The 19279-nt window shown below is 52.7% G+C and overlaps 1 protein-coding gene across 4 annotated transcripts in view; it reads right to left on the bottom strand.

Moving 5' to 3' along the window:
- LOC113269382 (collectin-11) overlaps positions 1-19231 on the bottom strand; it is a 70465-nt gene extending 51234 nt beyond the window's left edge. For 2 of the 4 annotated variants that reach the window (XM_057309369.1, XM_044390082.3), the window contains exons 1-2: positions 11881-12691; positions 9044-9187 (exon numbers count right to left, since the gene is read on the bottom strand). In XM_057309369.1, coding sequence (XP_057165352.1) covers positions 9044-9161 — 118 coding nt within the window. In that variant the 5' untranslated portion in view covers positions 9162-9187; positions 11881-12691. Of the gene's footprint in view, positions 1-2770; positions 2843-9043; positions 9188-11880; positions 12692-13352 lie in introns of those variants that run through there. The other 2 variants (XM_057309368.1, XM_044390088.3) reach the window with 2 other exon arrangements.
- Between the last annotated feature and the right edge of the window lie 48 nt (positions 19232-19279).

A 19279-nucleotide genomic window follows, 5' to 3' on the forward strand; every position in this document is an offset into this window, starting at 1 on the left:
GCTAGAACACGCCGCCCAGGGTGGGATTTTACGTCACCCATAGATATTGGGCATGCACTGAAATGACCTCACAGCATGAAAAATGGCGACACTGAAATTTGACATGAAATTTAAGAAGTAGGATGCAAATTTATGTGAACAATACAATTATAACAACGCAAAAAAAAAAAAGCACAAAAAAAGGAAATATACTAACATAAGTGCCAATCTCTGAATGATTTTATTTGGGATGATTTTCTCACCACTCTAGGTACATAAACTTTCTATCACGAGCATATGTTGGAAAAATTTGAAACAAGGCAGCTACTTAACGAAGGTAGGACTTTACTGCCACGTGCGCGCTGAGCTCAAACATCATTACTTTGAAACAGCATCAGTGAAATAGGACCGTGAAGTGAATCTGTGACCGCCTAGAGTAGGGGAGCCATCTACTTCCCGACTGCGAAACATAAAATCGTCCACACAAAAAGGTAGAGGAAACTCCATTTTATCACTGTGTAAATTTCATAATTAGTTCAGTAATAAAGTGACACGATTTACTGACAGCAATTCCACCTTCATAAGAAGCATAGTAATAAAAACTACAAGCACTGTAGTTCTGAGATACTGTTAACTTATCACAACCCGAGAACTTTGTGAAGCCGTTCCATCATTGCACCGCGCCCCGCTTCGCGGTGGGGAAGACAGACACAAGGAGTAAGACCACAGAGCCTGTCCCGCCGGCCCCCTGGGTCAGCTCTCCTCTCGGTCAGCTGGACTGGCCTCTGCAGAGAGAGCCACTACCTTGTTGTTTCTTGCAGGGGCCCCGGGAGCGGAGCTCCCGCCTCACTCACTCCTGCACTTGCTTACTCCATGGGTGGAATGCTCCCCAAAACACGGGGAAGATTGCTCATTTCAAGTGGGAAGTACATGGACCAGCGTAAGAATGTATGTGCAGATAGCCTTTTTAAAGTTCCAAATTCCACTTATGGCAACTTATTCTAAGGAAATATTCAGAGATATGCACAGAAAACACAAGTACAAAAGCATCATACATATCAAGAAGAAAAAGAACCCAAAACTTTTTTTTTTTTTAAGATAGAAAAAGACAACCAAAAAAGAAGGAGGAGGAGGAGAACCAAAAGACAGAAAAGAAATACAAACGACTTTTAAATGCCCGGATAATGACTCTCCTTGACTCATAATACGAAAAGCGAAGTCAAACCTGCCAAGACGGCATTTACCACTATCAGACCGCCAGGTTTCCTAAGTCAGTGAGGACAGCAGGTGACGCACTCCTTGTGTTGCCTGGGACATTGTTTCTATCTTTCCAGAGGGCCACTCTACCAAAAATTCAAATGCACCAGAGCTCTGATCTAGCAATTACACGGTTAGGAATTTATCCGCAAGCTGTGCTCATACACATTTAAAAATGACACGTACGAGATTATTCTCTGCAGCAAACCCCTCTCCAGGAATAGGAGACCAGTTAAAGCACAGAAGTTCTCACGTGGAATAGCACGTCATCACAGGTAAGGGAGAGCGGGACATGTCTGTGGTCCTGTAGAATGACGCTCAGGGCCTATCGTTAAGTGAAAGAGGGAGATTCAGAGCCCTACGTATACGGCATCGCTGTTTGTACAAAAGGAGGGAAGAATCGGGGATACGTTTGCTTGTGTGCTTCCTGATTCCTAAAATACCTCTGTAAAGAGAAATTATCCAACGGTGTTGGTGGGACCTAGAAGGACAGCATTCACTGTGAGTTGTTTCTATATGCTTTGAACTTGGAACTAGGAGAATAGCTCATTTATTTTCTTTAACTGATTTTTTAATGAGCAAAGGAGAAAACAAGAAATAAAAATCATTAGGGGTAATGGAGGGGTGGTGACAGAAATGCTCTGGGTCTCGAATGTGACAAGGGTTTCCCAGGTGTGTAAGCTGTCAGACTCATGACTCATCTAAAGGAGAATGTCTATAAATTTTACCTCAAAAAAGTGAAAAAATGTTGCATGGGCTTGAATACATACACTCAGTGGCCTTTATTCGCATTGTCCTAATAACTTCCCGGAAAGTGGAACCCGCCTAGCTCTCCAGTGTTGTGGGGTGGGGTGGGGGACCAGCGGGATGGGTGGCAGTCTAGGTCCCAGAGCACGGAGCGTGACGCTGACAGAGCCCCTGTACCCCCTTTACTGCGCAGCTACTTTGCGCGGACGACCTACGTCCTGTAAGACTGAGCACCACCCCGGGGGTATGGAGAACTACACGCTTGTACTAAGAAGGAAGCAAATTCAGCAATTAGGATCTGCTAGCCGCCTGTGTAACCCCACACACCCCGCCCAAGTCTGTCCACGCCTCCTTCTCTGCTCACACACCTCCATCACCGCTTACACACCCCCTTATCTGTTTACACACCTCCATCACCGCTCGCACACCTCCTTGTCTGCTCACACACGTCCATAACTTTTGGCACACCTTCACAGTTTCTTGCACACCCTCACAACTGCACTTATCTGTGTAACGCTCCCGAATGACCCCCATGTTGCAGATGAGGCCGGTGAGGGGCCAGGCTGGGGCATGCACATGACCGCCCTGTCATGTGCCGCTCCCAGGGCACGCTCTGTTTCTCGGAGCGCAAGGAGCACTGTGCACCAGGCTTGCTACGCAGGTGTCAGACTGCTCTCGAATCCCCGCGCCCTTCATCTCCCCGTGGCTCCTGCAGGTGCCCTCTTGGGCAGATCTCACAGGGGCTGAGAAGGGCCAGACCTCAGCGGGGCCGAGGGGCAGCAGGTACCTTTCTCTCCTGTGGGGCCGACTCTTCCAGGCCGTCCCGGTGCGCCTTTGTCTCCCTTCTCTCCAGCATCCCCTGTGGAAGAAGTCACTGCATTTAGGACCTCCTTCTGAGCACACATTCCAGTGTCTGCCTCTCACCCTTCGTGTGCTGCCAGCCAGGCCCCTCGGCCTTCCTCTCTGCCGCCCCACCCCCCAGGAGATTTCATCTCTTATCCTGACCATCTCCCACCCCCATGGGCTTTCCTCCCTTCCCACCCTCCATCACAGAGGGCTCTCAGGTTTCCCTGCCTCAATCTGTGTCGGGCTCTGCTTCCGGGCCCTCCTCACCCCCTCTAGGGATGTTGTGTCCCTCTCTCCAACTGTCCCTCTGGGCTGGCCTGACCTCTGGTGCACAGCACTCCCTGAGACCCCTCCTGGCAGCATGAGGAGAGCTGGGGTCTCGAGGATCTCCCTTGGCCAGCTGTCCCTCTGTATCCCCTGGTCCCTTCAGCACGAGCCGCCCACACCCACCTGCAGCACGCACTCGGGGCTGGGGAGCCTGTGACCAGGTGGGCACATCCACCTGATTCGGGGTCCCTGGCCAGGTGTGCCCTGCTTTCAGCCCAGGCTGCATGCCCCCCAGCCTTTGTCACGAGTCCTGGTCACTAGCCACCTGCTAGTCTTTGATCTGTCTCTTATCTCATTCAGAACTGAAACAGGGAGATGGGCTGTTCATCTCCTAATACCCCCACTTAGCACGCTGCACATCGACCTGACGGTTTTTCCCCAGAGAGGAGTCCCTCCTGTGACGTCCCTGGTTCTGGTCGATTCTCCCCACGATTCTCCTGACTGCAAACCCCGGGCCCGGTGTCATCTCTGCTATTCAGTCTCCCTCCTTAGTGAAGAGCAAGCCTCTGCCCAGCCCTGTGGGGTCTGCCCGGCCCGCTCCCTGTCCTGTCCATGTTCCGGCCCAGTCGGGCAGCCCCAGGGCTCCGTGCAGCTTTGGGGACTGCGCTCCCACTGCTGATGCAGGACAGACGTGCACAGAACGTGGAGGCGCCGCAAGCAGCAGAGGGTGTGGCGGGAGCAAAGGCTGGAGTCCCGATGGGAGACATCAAGGTCCCTCCCTAGGCCTCCTCCTCCCCCACTCTAATCCACACCCAAACCTTCCTCCTAAAACACAGATCCAATTATGCTATATCCCATCTTAGAACCACCAATAGGCTGAATGTGGTGACAAATAATGTCCCGTTTGTGAAACTGTCCTCAGTAGGTCTCCTTCAGAGCCCAGGGCTTGACGGCCACCTCCCCTGACTCTCTAGGTTGCTCCTCCCTATTCCCTCACCGGCTGTCTCTTCTCCCCAGTGACCAGAACCTTGTTCCATATTATATGGCTTGTCTGCCTGACCGCTATACCGGTCCCCCACGGGAGCACATGGTGCCAACAGGGGGTCAGTGTACCTCTCCAGGTACGCACAATGTCACACAGTATCTAAGTTACTTCAGTTCCCTGCGACTCTCTTTGGGCACTCACGCTTGGTGAGAGACTTCACTGAGGTTACAGAACCCCAAAGAGATGCCCAAAACTGACCATCCGGCCTGAAGAAGGGACATCCCATTTAAACTAAAGTACACAAAGAGAAAAGCAAAGTGAGTGCCAATAACATCTAGAAGACAGAGCTGTGTGTCACCATCACCTGCGTGCCCCAGCCCTGAAGGCTCCATCCAGCCCCCTGTTGAAGGCTGGGCTCACACAGGCCTAGCGCACATACGTGGCCCTTGAATCTCTGGGTACTTTACCTTTCTTAAAAAAGGAAATTATTACAATCGCAATACTTGGAGACACGTTGATAGAACAGTGAGAAACACCAACTAACAGACCGAGCTTGCCACCAACAACCTGCGGACATTCGAGGAACACCAACAGCCGGGAGAGAGCTCACAGAGGAACGGGACACTTGGGGCAGTCGGCGTCTGACCCTGAAATAAGATGCTGAGTATCTTCATAAAGGCAAAGAGAGAATAGGGTCTAGGAACAAACGTAAAGAGCACTGGGAAGAACCAACTGGAAATCTTGCACATGAAATTAATTTTTGAAGTGAATCGCTCTACAGAAAGGGCAGGTAGCAGGGTGGCCGATGATACAAGCCACTTCAGGAGACAGACGGTCAGGATGAAGGCTGTTTCCACAGTGCGATGCAAAGAGATAAGGGACTGGAAAGTTTTGTTTGGATTTAAAGTTATCAAGTGGAAAGTGAAGAAAAGCCCCACAAACGCCAATGTCCTCCTTAAAGGAATTCCAGAAAAGGGGGAACAGACATTTGAAGCCATGACGTCATGTGGATTTAAGAGTTGTGACCTCTGGGCACGAGGGGAAGGCGTGGAAGAACACAGTGCAAGTGCCACGGGGAACCATGCAGGACACATGAGGGGAAATAACTTAGATGTGTCCCAGGGATATTGCAGAACCTCAGGAATAAAGAGAAGATTCTAGCAGTTACCCAAGAGGAGGAAGAATCTGTAAAGCTGACAGGCACCTGAACAAGTCAGGCTGACGTAAGAAGTCTCATTAGCAGCACAGGATACAAGATCAAGTAAGATAAAATGAGGCAATAGTTTCAACCCGAAAAAGCTGTAATTGAGATTGAGATCAGAAAAGGGCTCTCTGATGAAGTGACTTCTAGCTGAGACCTGCCGTAGCCAGGCGAAGCGCGGGGAAAGCGCTGGCAGAGAGGGGACAGCACCTGCACAGGTGCGGTGCCGGAGACCGGAAGTGGCAGGTGCACAGGCGCGGGTGCGGGCAGGAGAGGCCAGGGCCCACAGGGCCTGCATGGGGCTGCAGGAAGCACCGGCAGGCGTGGCCGCGGAGGTAGCAGGGCCCAGCCGCGTGTCAGGGAGAGCGGCAGGTGTAGCGCTGAGGTCATCCCGCCGGGGCCACCGTGTGTCACTGCCTGCGGGTCAGCACCTGCCCCCACGTGCCAGCTCCCCCACAGCACGCAAACCCCTGGAAGACGGAGCGCATGTCCCACAGCCCGGGGGCTCCCGGCGCACCCGGGAGAGGCCTTGACCACAAAGCTGCTCTGTCAACACTTGTAGGAAATTCACGCCGAGCACGCCAGGCAGCTTTTGTGGAGGAAGATGAGCCCAGAGCCTGCGCCCGGCATCCCCCCGCGTGCATCCCCCGCGTGCATTCCGTAAGCTCGTCCCACCACGTGGTCACATCCAGCTTACAGAGGAGGAGCCAGGCCAGGAGAAGTGGGCAGCACGCTGTGACCACCCCTCCCTAGGGCATCCAAGCCTTCGCAGAGAAGGACTGAGACGACCAGACCACCAGTGAACCAACAATGCGCACCCAGCTTCACGATCCTCGTAGAGAGAAGGCAGTGAGAACACAGCCCTGGTGACTGCCGCGGGTTCTCCGCCTACTGCTGCATTGAGCCTGACACACCTGTGTGTGTAGCAAGGCTCCCAGCGCGGAAAGTCCCTGAGCGACGCCAAGCGCTACCTTGTGCACCACAAGTCCTCTTTCTAAGGCAGGAAGGACTACTGCTCCATTAAAAACAAGACTTTCTAAGAGTGTGACCTCATATGGGTCTTCTCTCTCTCAGATCATCAGAAAATCCCTCAAACACCGTTCTCCCCAAGATTCTGCACCATGGACGACTGTCTCGGCCAGTACTAGCGGGGGCAGGTGCCCGAGCTCCCCTGTGGCTCCTGTCATGGGGGCGTCCAGAGCCCTGAGGCAGAGGGCCTCCCCAGCGCCTGGGCAGCGTAAGGCCCCAGCTCCGAGGACCAGGTGCACTGCGTCCTAGAAGACACCCTCTGGGTGTTGCGGCAGGAGCTGCCTCCAGTCCCTTGCACCCACGCTGGGAATGGGCTGCACGGGAGACATCAGTGCCAGGATGCTCCTGGTCCCGCTCTTTCCTAGTGACCTTGGCGTCCTCCTCGGAGCCCAGCCCTAGATGTGCTTCCCAAGAACAAAGCTGCTTTCAGGAACTGGTCCTCGTTGGCAGGCCCGAAGGCTCTGTTGGCTGCTGCTCTCAGGGGACGTTCAGAGCTGCGGCCTCTCTGGTGAGAACCCCAGGACAATACTGCTATAAACCTCCCCCCAAAACTCACACACACCCCATACTGTCTGCCCAGGGAGCTCAATGTCCTCTCCCCACATCCTGTCCTTTATCAGTTATTGATTTGGGACCAATGAACCATATGAAGTTCTACATGACGAGTTATTTCTCTACTGGGAGAGGCTAACATTTCAAGCGTCCAGCTCATGCTCCATCATGGACAACCTGCTCTCTCCTCCCTCAAAGAAGCAAGGAACACGTGGCTAGTATTTACTTCTAGCTTGCCTCCCTGCCAATCACATGAAGATCTGTGGCACAAAGCCTTTGCTCGATGGCACTGGGGGAAATTCTTGACCCAACAAGGAAGACACACGGCAGGTACTTGGACATCTTTGCAGCCAGTTGAGGAAGGGCTGCGGGGCACCTGCTTCTACAGAGGACGTTCCCCACGGCGGGAAAGGAAGCAGGCCTCAGCAGCTAAGTCATGTCTCAGAGGAGCCGATTCCCCAGAGTTGTGTGTTAGTCAGGTCCCCTTGTTCCTGGAACAGAATGAGACCCCCCCCAGTCCTCGCCCCCACCCCCCAACAGAGAATGGGAATGATGTGAGGTGACATCACTTCACAAGGTTTTCGTGAACTCAACTGTCACCTTGAACATATGGAACTCTTACTTGTCAGTTATAGCTCCGTGAGGCTGGAGAGGAACATGAGACACCCAGATTGTAAGGACTTCAGTAAGTGTGATAGGAAGTTTCTCGGGGTGTCTGGGGGCTCAGTCCATTATCCGACTCTTGATTTTGACTCAGGTCACGATCTCAGGGTCGGGAAATGGAGCTCTGCCTCGGGCTCTGAGCTCAGTGTGGAGTCCGCTTGCAATTCCCCCTCCCTTCCCCCACCACACACACTGTCTCTCTGTCAAATAAATAAATAAGTCTTTAAAAAAAAGAGAGAGAAGTTTCTCTACTGGAATTGTCCCTTTGGTGTGGACGGACTGTGGCCATCAAGACGATGGGGCAGTGCTGTTTCATCAGGGTGTCTGGAACGCATGCTCCAAGGCCCCAAAACATCCCACAGGGCTTCCACACAACCTGGGAATGTGTCTCGTTCACCTGCTAGAGGACAGGCCCCAGGAAGCAAGGTCCGAATTGGCGTCATTGTCCTCCAGGGAGCCCACCCCCGTCCTGCTCACTGAGGCCACCTGCCCGGTCCACCCTCGGCTGGAGCCTGCCCTCACCAGCCCCGTCTGTCCTCACAAGGGTCTGGTCTCCGGAGACACCCGGCGCTGTCTTGGTGGCGGGCATTCTCATCACGGGTCGATAGCCCCTATATGACTCTACTTCCTCCAACGTCTCCGTAAGGAGAGCTGGCAGCATCCCCACCAAAGGCCCACTTGGCAGAGACCAGGCTTCTGGTCCACATAGACTGAGTGGGGAGGGACACAAGGGAATTTGGGGAGTGAGTCTGGGGCCGGCCCCTCTGCACCCTGGCCTTGTGCTCCTGGAGCAGGAGGCCCGTGCTCGCCTGCCCCACGTGCGGCATGTGCCCTATCCCTGTTTTGAAGTTATTTTATAACATTTGAGCAAGAGGCCCACACGTTGGTCTTGCACTGGGTCCCTTGAATTGTGGAGCTGAGCCCGCTTGGGAAGTACAAGGTTTTGGAATCTCTTGCCTGTGCAACGGAGAAACCAGGGACTTTTCTGAACGAAGATGCCAGTCTGAGGGCCGATACTTTCCCGGGGGCTGCTGCCCCCCACATCGGCTCCCCCTGAAGGAAATCATAGGCAAGCCAGCAAGAGAAAAGCTTTTGGGGCTTGTCTGTTCATTTTTTAAACAGGAAATTAAGAGCTCTCAGGAACCAGTGTAGGAGCACGGGCTTCATAGCTGTGTGACCCAATCTGGCAAATTGCTAAATGTCCCTGAGCTTTGAATGTCCTTATCTGCCAGATGGACCAGATGAGGTCATCTCATTGTGAAAGTCCTTTGAGGGAGCATGTGTGGCGCCTGGAACAAATGGTAGTGGCCTTTATGGGGGCCCTGTGGGCTGAGGCGCAGATAAGTGGCTAGCTTCAGAATTTCAGAATCCCTTGGCCAAAGAAAGTGTAGACATTAGGTAGTCCATCCTTAATTTGGCAGATGGGGAAACTGAGGCGCACCTTGTCAGACCCTGAGCCAAGAGCAGCACCAGCCCTCGGGTCTCAGCCACGCTCAGGAGGCCGCGGTCAAGGTTACCTTTGAGGCCTGGGACGAGAATGTGCAGGGAGCAGGCGTCCTCCGCCATCTGCTGAGGATGTCCCACCGGAAGCAGCCACAGGAAGGCCAGGCCGATCAGAGCCAGACCCCTCTTCATCACGAGCGCTTGCGGGACACGGGCTCCTGCACCGAGGAAGGGGCACAGTGAGGGGAACTGTGAAAGCATGCAGGCTGGGGCCAGGCGCAGATAGCTGGCCGGGGGACCCTCCCAGCCTTCAGGTCTCTCCCTTGTGGGCCCACCGTCGCCTCCCCTGCCCGGCCACACTGGGACTCCCACCCTGAGGGCTGCCGCCAGATTCGCGCCTCTGCTTCTCTGCGGCTGATACTTGATACACGCAAAGGCCCGCGTGTGGTCCTGTGGAAACTCCGACACGTCGCCCAGAACAGGTGGTGCAGCCAGCCAGCTCCCCAGGATGGGCCGGACCCCTGCAAGCCCCAGGCCCAGGACCCCTCCCTACTCCTTGGAACTGGGCTTTTGGGCTGCGAATGTGTGTCTCCTGCGGCTTCTAGCATTACTACACCAGTGTATTGCTAACAACATATCGTCCGGTTTGCTGGCCCGGGGCTCTCCCAGGCGCTGGGTCCGCGCACCCTGAGCTCGCCTGCTCCACTCCGCACCATGCTGTGGGGCTCCCCCAGGTCGCTACGTGCAGCCATAGCTCCTCGATTAGCTCACTGTGTCACTGAGGCAGCACCCCTCACCAGCAGGTGTGGGGCAGGGACAGAGGCCGGAAGGCACAGGAGGACACAGCTGGTCCTGCGTTCGGGGCCGGGCAGGAGCTTTGCAGGCACCCGACTGAGCGAACAACAGGACGCCTGAGGGAATGAATGAATGAACAGACCACAGTTCACCACGGCAACACCTAGAGGTTAATGCTCTCTCCTGCTACTGGTTTTGCTCATTCCTCGGGGGCTCTTGATGCCTCAGGTCCGCACGGGACTCCCGGGACCAGCGCCTGGACGCACGGCCGGTGCAGGACGGCCTCGCAGTGGGCTCCTGGCCTTGTCCTCAGGGTCCTGGGATTCCTAAGAGTTTCCCAACAGAGGAGCAGCCAGGCCTGTTTGCTACAGTGTGTTCTTCGCCATAACGAGCTTAAATGCTGCTTTAGAAGCAAACATGTGTTCTTTCCAGGATGTAGCTCTTAACAGTAATGATAATACAATGTATATCAATTATATCTCAATTTAAAAACAAGTCATGATAAGCATTCAATCCGCCTACATTTGAGCTGAAGCCTACGGATACGGGCTTCTTGGTGTTTGTGGAGGCAGATGGGGCTTAGATTTTTTTTAAATGTCTCAGGTGTGAAAAGCTGACATGGGAGCTTCCTCTCTAGACAGCCAAGCTGCTCAGCATGACTCCCAGCTCCCACACACGGCTTCAAGGGAGGGCAGTCGCCACCTCCCAGGAAAGGAGGTGCAGGGCCAGGGGACAGCCCCGCACAAGCCACACAAGCCGAGCCCGAACCCCTCCCTGCGGGCCGCGGCCCTCGCCCGCTCACGCATCTGCTTCTCCACGGAGGAGAGCAGGGCAGCCCTGGGGGCAGCCCCTGCCCTGGGGAGTTCCAACTCTTCCCTGTCCTCATGGGAGAGGAATTCCATTTGTAAACGGAGAGGCCAGAGCCCTCTTTAAGAACCACATCCTGATCCAGCCAGAGACCAGGAGGTTCCCACCATCCCTTCAGTGCAGGAAGCCAGGGTTTCTGAGGGGAAATCAACTTGGAATTCTTCGTAGACGTTCATGGTAAGAATGAAATTCTGCCTCTCTCAAATAAATAAAATCTTTTTTTAAAAAAAGACTGAAATAGACAATGAAAAAAATGTGGCGTAATTTGCCAAACTCACAATGCTACATTTTCATTAAAGATCTGCGGCATTTATAGCCACAGAAACACATCCAGAAGCGCCAGGGACCTCCGCAGACACCGCGCTCCCAGCCCCCGCCCAACAGCTTGCTTCCCACGGTGGCAAGGGGTCTCCCCAGGGCCCACCCGACGGGCACACACAAAGGAGGAAGAGCCCTTTCCCCTAGCTTTCCGCAAGCCGTCTGTCTGTCCTCTCACCCAGCACCAGGTTTCTCAAACTTGTACATGAGCTGGAATCGCGGTGAGAGCTCGGCTGGGCTCTGCGGCAAGGAAAGCGCTTCTCATCAGATCTAAGTCCCGTTGTGCACAGGCGGCGGCTTTCCCACTTTCCTAAGGACTAACTCACTTCAGCCTCAAAGGACTCTTGTGACAGCCAGCTGGCGAGGCAGGGAGGGCCCTGTCACACCATGTCTTTCGCAGTTTGGGAGACCGGAGGCCCCCACTGCAGTCCTGCCTTTGCCCCATTACTGAGCCCAGGACAGAGCCACGGTCCGAGTATGGATTATTGCTGTGGTCCACGTGGCCCCACCTGCAGGTGGCGGATATTCCCCGGGAACACCGGTTGGTGCTACAGCCACCTTTCACACGGGGTCTGAGGATTCGGGAAAACACGGCTCCACCTCTTGGCCATGTGGGGAGCTGAAACGGCGTCACTCGTCACTCGGTGGTCTTGTGGCCTGGCCGGCGGCTCTGACTCCTCCTCGTAAGCCAGCCCCACCAGGTTTCCCCCGTGAACTCCTGAACTAATCAGACCGTGGAATTCTAGCCACATCCATTTGACAGACTCCGTCCTTCGTGAGGACCGAAGAACAGATTCCCATCCCCCCCTCCACCTGAGTCCTCGCTCTGGCCTCGTCTGGAACCTCGCCTTCCCAGCTCAGCGTCTTCCCATCGACCAGCGGACCCGCGCCCTGCTCCCCGAGGCTGCCAGTCACCGGGCAGAGTCCCTACCTGCAGCACACGCCAGGCGAAGGGGGTGTCCTGACCGTCGGGGACCCGCGAGGACACTGCGCCCAGGAGCCTCATGGCTGCTATTTACAGTGGCTGCTGAGCCCCACAGGCCAGGCGAGCACAGCCCGGGCTGTCAGGCTGCCCAGCGAATCAGGCGGCGTCACAGCTTTATCTGCAAAGCTTCCTGTTTGAAATATATCAGCTGTCCTGCGGGAGGCCGTGGAGAGTGTGGGAACGCTGGAGCAGCCCCGGGGTCAGGCCGCAGACCTGCCGGAGAGGCCCTTCCAGCTCTTCACCCCAAGCACCCCAGCCCGACTCCTCTGTGTCTGTTCTGTTCTCTTTCTCTTCTCCTTCTGAAAAAGCAAGCAAGAGTATGGTGGGTGTTGAGGAAAGCGTGAAGAGCGGTCATCATCACCGGGTGTCACATCAGACAGAAATAAACGTGGCTAACACGTTTCCTTCCATGCTTCCAGGCGTTCCCTGCTTGTCTACTTACTGCCTGTCGAGACCTAACCCACGGCCAGACCCAAACTCACTGACGTTTCACGCAAAGGCAAAACACGTCTCTGTGCTGGGTGGAACCAGCTCCTGGCTCTTACCCGGTGAGGGGAGGGGTGCTTTCTTATCTTTAAGAAAAAGATACACACAGGGGCGCCTGGGTGGCTCAGTCGTTAAGCGTCTGCCTTCGGCTCAGGGCATGATCCTGGCGTTCTGGGATCGAGCCCCACATCAGGCTCCTCCGCTGGGAGCCTGCTTCTTCCTCTCCCACTCCCCCTGCGTGTGTTCCCTCTCTCGCTGGCTGTCTCTCTCTCTGTCAAATAAATAAATAAAATCTTAAAAAAAAAAGATACACACATACAATTATGATCACCAAAGGCTACGTGGAAAGGTGCATTTTTATTTAGACTAAAAGAAGTCACAACAGATTGCAAATTTTGTAAAAATTGTCAAATTCAGGGTCGCCTGGGTGGCTCAGTCAGTTAAACGTCTGCCCTTGGCTCAGATCACGATCCCGGGGTCCTGGGATAGAGTCCTAAGTCAGGCTCCTTGCTCAGTGGGGAGCCTGCTTCTCCCCTGCCTGCCACTCCCCCTGCTTGTGCTCTCGCTCTCTGACAAATAAATAAACAAAATCCTTAAAAAAAAAAAACTGTCAAATTCTACATACATCATAAAATCCATGAAAAAGAATGGATTCTTTATTAAAACCACCTAATAGCATAAATAAATCTAAAAGCCCTAACCCAGTGGGCCACTTCCTGGGAAACACACAATCTACCACAATGGACCCAACATGAAATAGAGGACTTAGCAGCCCCCTGACAATTAAAGGGATTGAATTTGTAGCTTAAAAATTCCCCCAAAGGAAGCTCCAGGCCAGATGACTTCACAGGAGAATTCTACCAAACTTTTGGAGAAGAATTAACACCAACTTCACCAGCTCTTCCAGGAAAAGAAGAGGGAGGTGCACTTACCGATCCATTCTATGAAGTTGGGGTTACCTGATACCAAAACCAGAGACACTACAAAAAAAAAGAAAAGAAAACCATAGACCGATAACCCTTACGAATATAGATGCAAAAATCTTTAACAAAATGTTAGCAAATAGAATTCAGCAATATATAAAAAAGATTTGTACATTTTGACCAAGTGGAGTATTTCAGGGATGCAAAGCTGGGTCAATATTCAAAAGTCAACCAATGTAATCAACCATCCTTTGTTAGCACAAAGAAAAATCGTATGATCATATCAGTAGGCACAAAAAAAGCATTTGACAAAATTCCACACCCCTTCATGATAAAAACCCTCTGAAAAATAGGGATGGGGGTCCTCCTCAGCGTGATAAAAGCATGTATGTCAAAAACCCTACAGTAACATCATACTCAGGAAGGACTGAACGTCTCCTTCCCTCCTAACACGGCCAGGACACCCACTCAGACCAGTTATCCACCACGGTGCTGGGAGTCCCAGCTGGTGCAGAAGACATGGGAAGGGAACAAAAGACACGTGGGTCTGAAAAGAAACACAGAACAGCCCCTCCTTGCAGATGACATCACTGTTTGCTTGGAGCATCCCCAGGAGTCTACAGAAACTCCTAGAACCTAGAGGGGAGCTCGGCGAGGCTCAGAGCACCACGTGAACATAGGAAACCAAGCATCCCTCTACAAGGCAGCAACGAACACGCAGACTCTGAAATTAAAAATCGCTTACAATCACTCAACGAAATGAAATGCCTCGGGGCAAATCTAACAAAACAGGTCTGGATCTAAGGACTGACACACAAGGTGCCGATGAGGAAAATCACAGCAGCTCTAAGAAACCGAGTCACGCTCCTGAACTGGGGGCTCGGTGCCCGGGAAGACGCCGACTCCCCCCAGAGTGAGCTGCAAGCTTAACACCACTCCTGTTAAAATCCCAGCAAGACATTTTGTAGACAGAGACAGGATTATTCTCAAATTTAGATGAAAAGACAAAGGAGGCCGAGTACCTGAAACAATTCTGAGATGCGGAACAGGGTAGGAGGGATCGGTCCGCCGTGGAACGGACCAGAAACCCACACAAACATACCCAACGGATTTAAGGTTGGTTTTATTGTGATCAAACACACATAACATACAATTTACCACGTAGTCATTTTAGCGTAGAGTCCAGCGTACTAACTACATTTGCAATATCGCGTGGCCTTACCACCCACCTCCGTGACTCTCCATCTCGTGACACTGAGCCCGTCCCGTACCGCTGGGCCCCCGTTGCACCTGCCGCAGCCCCTGGCGACTACTCCTCGGCTCCCTACGATTTTGACTATTCTAAGCGTCTGGTGTCCCTGGAATCCAACAGTGTTCGACCCCAGTGACTGGCTTCTTTCCCAGAGCGTCATGTCCTCGACATTCATCCGTGTCGTAGCAGGTGTCAGAACAACTCAACCCACCTAAATCCAAAGGCATACGACCCCAGCTCGACCTCACCCTGGCCCCGCTCCCTGCTCAGGGACACGTGGCGATGCTCTGGAGACACTGTCACACCGTGGGGCTGGGGGCGCTAAGTACCAGCTTTTGGAGGCAGGGAGCTGCTAAACGCCGCACAGTGTACTGGATGGTCCCCACCCCAAAGAATAACCAGGCCCCAAATGGCAAGAGTGCTCACGTGGGAACCCCGTAGCCGGATCCCAAAGACGGCTCTGGCTCCTCCAACGCCTCCCGACCCGAGGCCCGAGACAGCCGTCGTAACCCATCAGGCCACATCGTGGGGTGCATCCCCTCGGCCCACGCTGAATGCCAGCTGGGGTGGAGGCCCAGGACCCGGGTGCCGGCGAGGACCGCTCCGTCAGCCAGGAACTCAGTCCTCACTACCAGCCCGCCCAGCCAGCCACCCGTGCCCTGGCCAGAGCTCGAGAGACAGGGCCGAGAATGATGCGCAAGCCCACACAGCCAGGGCACGTGCCAGATCGGGGTCCGCCCTGTCCCCCAGAGCTGTGCTTTCCAGGCCGCGTGGAGCCAGCAGCCGTGAGCCTCTCCCACCTCCTCCAGTCCCACCGGAGACACTTCCCTTTTGGTTTGTGACCCGAACTCTTCAGGGCTTTTTTTTAAAGTGCCCAAACCCGAGAATTACTCTCGGTTACAGCGTAGCTGGTACTAGTATACTAACTGACCTGTGTCAAGTACATTGTCAGTTAGAACCATCTTTCAATTAGAAATCATGTGTTCGCCTGCCTTGCAAATAAGCACCAAAAAGTCACGAGAAACCAGGTCCTTCTCCCTTCAGACCTTCTCTGGCTTCCTTCCCTCCCTCTTTCCCTCCTTCTCTCAGTTTTTTCTTCAAAGCACAGAAGTCATACGGTGGGGCGCAGGCTTTCCTCCTGAACTCTGACCTCTCAAGCAGCCTGGCTGTTCGCAGTGGGTCAGGATGAGAATCTGGCCCAGCTCCCAGTGACTATTTACATTTCTCAGAGATAACGGAGAAATCTGCACACAAGAGCCAGATCAAGCCCATTTGTCTCCGGGTGGGAATTTTCCCTGGAGGTCCCCCAGCCAGGCCTCCGTAGCCCTGGATTCTTTGTCCTTAAGGACGTTAACCTGGGCCACCTCTCCCTCCTCCTGCCTGACAGCTCCGCTCCTCCAGAGTTCCCTGACATCGCAGAGCAGAATTCGGCCTCCCACCCTCTCGATACACCGCTCCCTCGTGGACACAGTCCCTGGACGGTCAGGGAGCATGGGCACCAATGCCGTGCACGTCAGAGCCAGAGCCCACCGCGCCCACCGGGAGATCCAGCTCTGGCTTCGCAGCGTAGCTCACCAGCAAGACCGAGGTGAATGCCATTCACCTGACGACGTCACGCCATCCAAGGTCATTGCAGCACCTAAGATCACAGGGTCTCAAATGTGAGTGTGCACCAGAACCACCCAGAAGACCTCTGAAAGCACAAACCGTCAGCAGGCCTGTGTGGGGACCGGAGCACTTCCACTTCTAACCAGTTTGCAAGCGATGGCCATGCTGGGGCTGCTGGTCCAGGGACCACTCTCTGTGAACCACTGCCTCCGTCACAGGGCGATAGGAGGCCTGGAGTTAACAGTCGGTGGCCCACCACAACGCCCGACACATGGGGACACTCCGAACCACGTGGAGCTGCTGTGCACCTTCTCACTCCCCACCTCCCCTCCTTGGTTGCCCCCCAAGACCACTCTTGCTCCAGCACAGGAACCGGAGACCTGTGGTTTTATTGTACACAGATTTTTATAAATATCAAGTGTAGTATTAGAGATCTAAAATTATGCATCTCAGTGCCTCAAAAAAGCTCAAAATGTTCTACTTTTCAGGAGCTTTGCAACTTCGTGTACCTTTATCCATCAGGGAGAAAAGACTGGACCTAACACACAGCTAGGAGGGAGAAGTAAGATTTAAACACAATCACTTTATATAATAAATGATGCACACCCATTCTTGCAGGTCTAAGATCCAACCCTTCGGGAATCCAAACCGCTGGCCCTTGAACAGCGTGGGTTTGAGCTGGGAGGGTCTACCATATACGTGGACTTTCTTTTTGATGAACACAGTGACTCTATAAACGTATTTCCTCATGACCTTTTTAGAAATTTTATTTTTAAGCAGTCTCTATACTCCCCATGGGGCTCAAACTTAAAACCTCAAGATCAGAAGTCCCATGCTCCACTACTGAGCCAGCCAAAACGTGCTACCCGTGATACGGAGGCTCCCGGTCAGCAGTGGGGAATAGTTGTTGAGTTTGGGAGGGAGTCGATATTCAGCAACGTAGGGGTCCATGCCCCTGGCCGCTGTGTTGTTCAAGTCAGCTGTGTATTTTTCTCTTTCCAACAGCTGAGAACTGCGGTGACAAGGTTTAGCACACTAGTCCCTGAACCACTTCGTTGTGCAACGCACCGAGCAGAAGTTCTGAGCGCGTCCTCTCCAGAACGTGTGGTCAGTAACATATTTAGAATGCACAACAGTATGAGAGAGCACACATATGCTTATAAAAACAGAAGTTTTAAATGGACACAAATAAATACCAATTTTAGTGAAAGCCATGTGATTCATTTTTTAAATCTTGGCTTAATGTCTTGTGATTTAGCAACTTAAAAAACTGGTTCAAAGGGCCGAAGACATGAACAGACACTTCTCCAAAGACATACAAATGGCTGACACACAAAAAAATGTTCAACATCACCTGTCATCAGGGAAATACAAAGCAAAACCATGAGATACGTCACACCAGTTAGAATGGCAAAAATTAACAAGACAGGAAACAACCAATAAATGTTGGCGAGGATCCAGAGGAAGGGAAACCCTTACACTGTTGGTGGGAATGCAAACTGTGCAGCCACTGGAAAACAGTGTGGAGGGTCCTCAAGACGTTAAGAGCTTCCGTAAGACCCAGCGATTGCACTACTAGGTATCTACCCCAAAGATACAGATGTAGGGAGAAGGGCACCTGCACCCCAACGTTCACAGCAGTAATGTCCACAAAAGGCACGGTGGAAGGATCCTGGATGTCCTTCAACAGACGAATGGATAAAGAAGATGTGGTCCATATATACAATGGAATCTTACTCAGCCATCAGAAAGGATGAATACCATTTGCATCAACATGGACAAACCGGAGGGGATTACGCTAAGTGAAGTTAAGTCAAGCAGAGAAAGACAATTATCATAGTTTCACTCTTATGCGGAACATAAGGAATAGTGTGGAGGACCACAGGGGAAGGGAGGGGAAACTGGGAAGAAATCAGAAAGGGAGACAAACTGACGGTTACAGAAGGGGGTTACAGATGGGCTAACTGGGTGATGGGTATTAAGGACACGTGTTGTGGTGAGCACTGGGTGTTATACTCAACTAACAAATCATTAAACACTACATCAAAAATCGATGACGTACGGCTAATTGAACATAACAAAAAAATAAAAATTAAAAAACCTGGTTGTTTATCTTGATATTGATTTTGGTAATTATCACTGCTAAAGAAGATTCCTAAGTAATAACACGTCTAGAACTTGCTTCAAAAATCTCCAGCCAAGAAAGGGGGTGGGAGCAGATTCAACAGGATCGATAAACCACCACCGGCTGGAGCTGGGTGATGGGAACACAGCTCATCAGACGTGTGTTAGACTTGTGTATGTGGATAAAAGGCTTCTCAGAAGACTCTTTAGGAAAGACGCAAATGCAAGCCTATCATCGGCTATGCTTCCACTCAGCAGTGGTGCGGCTACACGCCAACTAAAATGCCTCATCCCACTTACACCTGACTGGTCTTGTCCACGTTAAGACCGACGGTGAATGCACAAACTTAATCTGAAGCGGGGCAAGAGGGGCTGCGGCTCAGGCAATCTCAGGGCCCGCGCGACCAGGCACTCCGCCGGTCTGTTTCATAGCAATGTAAGTACATGTACGGCCACTGAATCGTACACTTCAAAAAGGATAAAATGGCAAATTCTGTATGTGTGTCTTTCACCACAATAAAAAAAATTCAGTGAGAACACTACTACTTTATCAGATTTTGCTCTTGGAGAACTTTCTATCACAGTTTTTAAGGAACCATTCCTGGCCTGACTTCAGGTGCTCCTGAAACCTGTCCTTTCTCTTAGGCTGTACTTTCAGGCAGGCTGCCCAGGAGAGCCAGCATTCGGGCAGTGCGCTGCGCTGGGACTGGGATGCAGGCTAAGTCACCCTATCGTTCGTGACTCCGGTACCTGCGTGATCTTTAGGCTGAACTTGTCCAAGTGCCAGTACTCAGCCACTTGGGGCAATTTCACAGGATTGTACCTATTACAACATCCCTGAATACAAGTATATCCCTCCCGTGCATCAAATTGCCTGGTATAACCCACAGGCACTATCTCTGTTCAAATTCTTCCAGCCTACGCAGGGAGCTACTGATAATGTAGACGGTCA

Source organism: Ursus arctos, unplaced genomic scaffold (genome assembly GCF_023065955.2).
Source record: "Ursus arctos isolate Adak ecotype North America unplaced genomic scaffold, UrsArc2.0 scaffold_8, whole genome shotgun sequence".
NCBI classification, from domain to species: Eukaryota; Metazoa; Chordata; class Mammalia; order Carnivora; family Ursidae; genus Ursus; species Ursus arctos.